Source organism: Heterodontus francisci, chromosome 14, assembly GCF_036365525.1.
Source record: "Heterodontus francisci isolate sHetFra1 chromosome 14, sHetFra1.hap1, whole genome shotgun sequence".
Classification (NCBI taxonomy): Eukaryota; Metazoa; Chordata; class Chondrichthyes; order Heterodontiformes; family Heterodontidae; genus Heterodontus; species Heterodontus francisci.
The window spans coordinates 97,738,880-97,746,357 of NC_090384.1; the positions used below are offsets into that span (position 1 = coordinate 97,738,880).

A 7,478-nucleotide genomic window follows, 5' to 3' on the forward strand; every position below is an offset into this window, starting at 1 on the left:
TCAAAATGAACCAGATGATTTGTGGGAAAACAAACCTTTGTCATCTTCCTTCAAACAGATATCACAGACTTCGATGATATGTGCCAAGTCAACGTGCAGCCCACCTTCCGAGTTTTCTTCTGAAATTTCCGCTCCCTTTGACTTCAGGTAGGATCGAAGCTCAGAGGCCTGGGCAACACAAATAATTTTATAAAATATTCAAAGATTAAATAAAAGAAATCCAGAACTTCACTGTATTTTACATTGTGAAAACGAGGAAAACTTCACTCAATCAGGCAGAGATTATTTAATAAATACCGTGATCTTCCATTTAAGTGTCCGATGCATCTATAAACTAACTGCCCCTGCAAACAAACTTTAACTTCAGCAGCAGCAGTTAACCTGTAATTGACCTCATGACATTAGGAATTTACAAGCAACTATCAAGTTAAGAGAAACTTTTTCCCCACTGCAATAGCAATTAGCTGCTAAGTTTCTTCTAGTTTTGCTGACAGGGGCACTTCCATATGTCTTGTGGACTTAAAGGTGCAAACAATTGTACCTAGCAGTGTGCAGCTTTTCCAGAAGCTATTCCTTTCTAATGAGGAAAGATCCATCATTACTTATTACACAAGATATTTCACATGAATTATAACCTGCAGTGATTAGCTTATAATCTTTAATTATTTCAGTAGGTCTATCTAAAACAACTTTGGCCTTAAAGTGACAAAGCTTTACTTGGCCTTCTTTGTTCAGTATCTCTATGCACTGCTGGAGTTGAGCCAGTCTTGGTGAAACTATGACTGGGTCAGTGTCTGAGAATGTTTGTGGTCTCAGTAGCAGTAGTTACATATAAAGAAAAGCAGTGGTCCTCGTACTGACTCCTCTCCCCCCAGGGAACCCCACTGTCTACCTACCTCCAGTTTGAAAAACAATCGTTCACCATTACACTGTTTTCAGTCACTCAGTCAACGTCGTGACCATGCTGCCTCTGCCCTTTAATTCCATGGGCTTCAACTTTGCTGGCAAGTCTATTATATACCACATGAACTGCATTACCTTCATCAACCAACTGAAAAACTGAATCAACTTTGTTAAATACGATTTGCCTTTAACAAATCCATGCTGACCTTCCCTAATTAATCCATACTTGTCCAAGTGATTATTAATTTTGTCCCGGATCTTTTCTAAAAGCTCTCTCACCACTGCGTTAAACTGACTGGCCTTAGATGCTGGGCTGATCTTTACACCCTTTTACAAACGAGGGTGCAACATTTGCGATTCTCCAGTCCTCTGGCACCACCCCCGTATCTAAGGAGGATTGGAAGACTATGGCCAGTACCCCAGCAATTTACTTCCCTTGGTATCCTCGAATGCATCCCATCTGGTCCTGGTGACTTATCAACTTTAAATTAAGGGCGGCGCAGTGGTTAGCACCGCAGCCTCACAGCTCCAGCGACCCAGGTTCAGTTCTGGGTACTGCCTGTGCGGAGTTTGCAAGTTCTCCCTGTGACCGTGTGGGTTTCCACCAGGTGCTCTAGTTTCCTCCCACAGCCAAAGACTTGCAGGTTGATAAGTAAATTGGCCGTTGTAAATTGCCCATAGTGTAGGTAGGTGGTAGGAGAATGGTGGGGATGTGGTAGGGAATATGGGATTAATGTAGGATTAGTATAAATGGGTGGTTGTTGGTCTGCACAAACTCGGTGGGTCGAAGGACCTGTTTTAGTGCTGTATCTCTAAATAAATAAAATAAAAATAAAGTGCAACCAGCCTTTCCAATTCCTGCCCCATCACTTTTTAAGCCCTCCAGTTTCTCAACTACCTCCCCTTTCAGTATGACTTGCACAGCATCTTCGTCCTTGGTAAAGACAAATGCAAAAGTACTGATTCAGTACCTGACGCATGCCTTGCGTACACATGCAGTTCCCATGTTTTGGTCCCTAATCGGCCCTACCCCCCTTCCCCCCAACTACCCTTGTACTATTTATATGCCTATAGATGACTTTTGGATTGCCTTTTATGTTGGTTGCCAGTTTCTTCTCTCTCATTTCTTTTGGCTTCCCCTCTGAACTTTCTATATTATTCAGCCTGGGTCTCATGTATCAAGCTGGCATCTGTTCCTTTTTCGGCTTCATCTTACTCTCTATATCTTTCCTTATCCAGTGAGCTCTGGCTTTGACTGTCCTACCTTTCTCCCCTCGTGGGAATGCAGCTTGACTATACACAAACTATCTTTTCTTTAAAGTTTTGCCTGCCAGTCTTTGATTCCAATTTACCTGGGACAGATCTGTTCTCACTCCACTGAAATTGGTCCTCCTTCAATCTAGTATTTATCACTCTGGATTGGTCGTTGTCCTTTTCCACAGCTAACCTAAAGCTTTTGATACTATGATCGCTATACCCTAAAAAGTTCCTGACTGACACTTGATCCACCTCATTCCCCAGAGCCAGATCCAGCAATCCTTCCTTCCTCATTGGACTGGAAACATACCGTTCAAGAAAATTCCTCTGAATATACTTCAAACACACTCCATCTCTGCCTTCTGTACTACTACTACTCCAGTCTACATTAGAATAATTAAAAGCCCATTGTCACTACAGTTTTCACACCTCTGGAATTTCCTTGCAAATTTGTTCCTCCATATCTTTCCCATTAGTTGGTGGCCTATAGAATACACTGAGTAGTGTAATGGTACATCTATTGTTTCTTAACTCTAACCAAATAGATTCAGTCTTTGATCTCTCCAGGACATCCTTGCTCTACAGCACTGCAATATTCTCCTTAAACATTATAGCTGCCCCTCCTTCCTCTCTTTCCCTATCTTTTCTGGAAAACCTTGTATCCAGGAATATTTAGCACCCAGCCCTTTTCTGAGCCCACTTTATCACCACAACATATTCCCATATGGCTACCTGCTCCTGTAGCTCACCAACTTTATCATGCTTTGTGCACGAACATATATGAACTGTAACCCTAATTGAGACCTTATTGCATTCTCTTACTCTGACCCCATCTAATAACTAATTATTTCTTATTCTAGTGCTATCTGCTTTGTCCAATCTTTTGTACACCTTGTTTTTCCTCTGTTATCTCCTGGTTCCCATCCCCCATCAAATTAGTTTGAACCCTCCCCAAAAGCATGGGCAAACCACCCCATGAGGCCAATGGTGCCAGTTCTGTTCATGTGCAACTTGTCCAGCCTGTCTAAATCCTACCTCCCCCAGGAACTGTAACCCTAATTGAGACCTTATTGCATTCTCTTACTCTGACCCCATCTAATAACTAATTATTTCTTATTCTAGTGCTATCTGCTTTGTCCAATCTTTTGTACACCTTGTTTTTCCTCTGTTATCTCCTGGTTCCCATCCCCCATCAAATTAGTTTGAACCCTCCCCAAAAGCATGGGCAAACCACCCCATGAGGCCAATGGTGCCAGTTCTGTTCATGTGCAACTTGTCCAGCCTGTCTAAATCCTACCTCCCCCAGAACTGATCCCAATGTCCCAGAAATCTAAATCCCTCTCTCGTGCAACATCTGTGCAGTCACATAGTCATCTGCTCTATCCTCCTATTTCTATACCCGCTAGCACATGGCACCAGGAGTAATCTAGAAATTACTACCTCTGAGGTTCTGCTTGCTAGTCTCCTTCCTGGCTCCCAGGACCTTATCCAACCCGTCATTGGTACCAATATGGACCATGACCTCTGGCAGTTCACTCACTGCCCTGAGTGCTCTGCAGCCACTCAGTGAAACCCTTGAACCTGGGACCAGGGAGGCAACATACCATACTGCGGCTATAAATGTGATTCTAGAAGCACCTGTCTGCTCCCTGAACGACACATATTTCATCTGTATTATGCTGGTTTATCCATACCAATCTAGATAGAGAGAAATAAGCAGTTACTCCAGTAAGCTACCAAAGTAACTATAACTTTAAAAAGTGGGTGTTGTTATCAAAAGGATGGCCACATCCTAACATTTTGAGACGACACAGCCCATCTCATGGTTTCACCCAGAACATGGCTCAACTCCAACAGTGGAGGAATGCAAACAAACCACGAGGAACATCCTGCAAGGAAGGAAATCTTATTTATATATTTAGAGATACAGCACTGAAACAGGCCCTTCGGCCCAGAGTCTGTGCCGACCAACAATCACCCATTTATACTAACTCTGCAGTAATCCAATATTCCTTACCACCTACCTACACTCGGGGCAATTTACAATGGCCAATTTACCTATCAACCTGCAAGTCTTTGGCTGTGGGAGGAAACCGGAGCACCCGGCGAAAACCCACGCGATCACAGGGAGAACTTGCAAATTCCATACAGGCAGTACCCAGAATTGAACCCGGTCCCTGGAGCTGTGAGGCTGCGGTGCTAACCACTGCGCCGCCCTTGTGTGGCCACCTGAACTCCCGATATGACCCAGTAATTGTTCCCAAGTACAGAAAAAGACTTGCACTTGTATAGCACTCTTATGATCATCAGACATCTCAAAGTACTTCACAGCCAATTAAAGTGCTTTTGAAGTGTTATAATGCAAGAAATGTGGCAGCCAATTTTGTGCACAGCAAGGTGCCTCAGAAAACAATGTGATAATGACCAGATAATCTTTTTGTGATGCTGACTGAGAGATAAATTTTGGCTCGGGATAACACCCCTGCTCTTCTTTGAAATAATGCCATGGGATCTTTTACATTCACCAGAGCAGGCAGATAGGGCCTGTGTTTAACATCCCATTTGAAAGACAGCACCTCTGACCAGTGCAGGACTCCATTAGAGTGTCAGCCTTGATTTTTGTACTCAAGTCCAGGAGTAGGACTTGAACCCAGAACCTTGTGACTCGGAGGAGAGTGTGCTACCAACTGACACACTATCCATTCCATAAATATTTATTACATAATCATCAGGGTTAAAACTCTAATATTCTGGGCAATGAAAGTTACCAGTCACAGGTATGTTTAGGATTCCTGTTTATGTGGAGCATGAAGTCCTGCATAGAATTGTTGGGCAAAACTGCCTCTCGTACTGCACAGCTGGCCATTCAGCTCTTTGTGCCTGTGGCAGCGCTTTGAAAAAGTCCCACTCCCCTGTTCTGTTTTCCTATTTCTATGTAATTGAGTTTCTATTCACAGAACAGTAACTTTGCCACTGAGTATTTAGCTTTGCCAGTACTTAATTATTTTGCTATTTAAGATCTTGTGTATATTGGTCTTGTTCATGGATTAGCCTCATTTCAACTTCCATGGCAATACTTTTCAACCAGCAACAATTCTTCTCTATTCACTAGAATGCTACAGCAGAAGCTAACTTCTGATGTTGAAAACTCTTCAAATTACAAACCCACTGGTCAATCAATATTCTGGTCCCAATCTGCAAAAATTACCAATGAGCAGAGACAATTTTTTTTTTTTTATTACTTCATGCAATTGAAGATGGCAGCAATTTTCCACTTTGTAGAGTCTAATGAAAATGTATCATATATAAAAATGTTACAAATGTGAGATGTGCATATAAATGCTGGTGGATGTAAAAGATTCCATGACACTATTGCAGCAGAAGAGGAGCATCAGGGGAGTCGTGCCCAATATTTATCCCTCAAGCAACAGCACTAAGAACAGATTACCTGGATCATTGTCACATTGCTGATTGTGGGAGCTTGCTGTGCACAAATTGGCTGCTGCATTTCCTACTTTACAACAGCAACTACACTTCAAAGATCACATGAGCTGTAAAGTGTTTTGGAAAGTCCTGGGGTTGTGAAAGGTGTTGTTTAGATGCATGTCTTTCTTCTATGTATCGAAGGCTGTAGATTCCAGGATGCAGGCTGTGCTTTTTTACATTAAAGTCACTGCCCCAGCACCCCCTCAACCTGCATTCCCACCCTCCCCAAGCACCCTCCAGTCCCGATTCCCCCCTCCCCCAAATCCCTCATTCGCTTCCCCCCTCCCCCAGATCCCTCATTCGCTTCCCCCCTCCCCCAGATCCCTCATTCGCTTCCCCCCTCCCCCAGATCCCTCATTCGCTTCCCCCCTCCCCCAGATCCCCCATTCGCTTCCCCCCTCCCCCAGATCCCTCATTCGCTTCCCCCTTCCCCCAGATCCCCCATTCGCTTCCCCCCTCCCCCAAATGCTTCCCCCCTCCCCCAAATCCCCCATTCGCTTCCTCCCCTCCCAAGCCCTCATTTGCTTCCCCCTCCCCCAAATCCCTCATTCACTTCCCCCCTCCCCCAAATCCCTCATTCACTTCCCCCCTCCCCCAAATCCCTCATTCACTTCCCCCTTCCCCCAAATCCCTCATTCGCTTTCCCCCCTCCCCCCAAGCCCTCATTCGCTTTCCCCCCTCCCCCCAAGCCCTCATTCGCTTCCCCCCTCCCCCCAAGCCCTCATTCGCTTTCCCCCTCCCCACGCGCCCTCATTCGCTTCCCCCCTCCCCACGCGCCCTCATTCGCTTCCCCCCTCCCCACGCGCCCTCATTCGCTTCCCCCCTCCCCACGCGCCCTCATTCGCTTCCCCCCTCCCCACGCGCCCTCATTCGCTTCCCCCCTCCCCACGCGCCCTCATTCGCTTCCCCCCTCCCCCAAAGCCCTCATTCGCTTCCCCCCTCCCCCCAAGCCCTCATTCGCTTTCCCCCCTCCCCCCAAGCCCTCATTCGCTTTCCCCCCTCCCCCCAAGCCCTCATTCGCTTTCCCCCCTCCCCCCAAGCCCTCATTCGCTTTCCCCCCTCCCCCCAAGCCCTCATTCGCTTTCCCCCCTCCCCCCAAGCCCTCATTCGCTTTCCCCCCTCCCCACGCGCCCTCATTCGCTTTCCCCCCTCCCCCCAAGCCCTCATTCGCTTTCCCCCCTCCCCCCAAGCCCTCACTCGCTTTCCCCCCTCATCCAAAGCCCTCATTCACTTCTCCGAACCCTCCCCAAACCCGAGCCTCCATTCTGCGCCTGCCCGGCGACGAACTACGTCCCCGGGCCCACGCGTGCGAAGCGCCCCCAAGCCTGGGATGGGAGGCGGGACCCGTCCTTTCACCACTTGGCCGCTCGGGGAGGGTCGGCCGGCCACTCCCTCCCACCTAGAGCGGCTCACCTGGTCCTCCTCGGTGATGTCGATGAAAGCCGGCACACTCATGGCCACCGCTCCAGCCTCCGCCGCGGCGCAAACAGGCCCACTTCCGGCGGCATCGCGTCACTTCCGGTCCCACGTTTATTAAAGGAGCCGCCACCCCGCCGGAACCTCTGCAACTGAGGAAGTGACAGCACAGGAATAGGAAAATTATTTAGGAAAAAAATAGGAACAGTAGAAGTATTTGGAAAAGGAAAGGAAACAATAAGGAAAATATTTGGAAAAGGAATAAGAAAAAGCCAGTAGACATCAAAAAGCTAGCCCAGTTCTGAAGATGGGTCACTGACCTGAAATGTTAACTCTGCTTCTCTCTCCACAGATGCTGCCAGACCTGCTGAGTATTTCCAGCATTTCTTGTTTTTATATCAAGAAGCTTTTTTTAA

At 46.8% G+C, this 7,478-nt stretch overlaps 1 protein-coding gene across 2 annotated transcripts in view; it reads right to left on the reverse strand.

The window, feature by feature from the left end:
- Nucleotides 1-7,168, reverse strand: part of eif3m (eukaryotic translation initiation factor 3, subunit M) — a 48,490-nt gene extending 41,322 nt beyond the window's left edge. Inside the window, exons 1-3 of one of the 2 annotated variants that reach the window (XM_068046590.1) lie at nt 7,060-7,077; nt 3,765-3,858; nt 36-168 (exon numbers count right to left, since the gene is read on the reverse strand). In XM_068046590.1, coding sequence (XP_067902691.1) covers nt 36-168; nt 3,765-3,767 — 136 coding nt within the window. In that variant the 5' untranslated portion in view covers nt 3,768-3,858; nt 7,060-7,077. Of the gene's footprint in view, nt 1-35; nt 169-3,764; nt 3,859-7,059 lie in introns of both variants that reach the window. The other variant, XM_068046589.1, reaches the window with a different exon arrangement.
- Between the last annotated feature and the right edge of the window lie 310 nt (nt 7,169-7,478).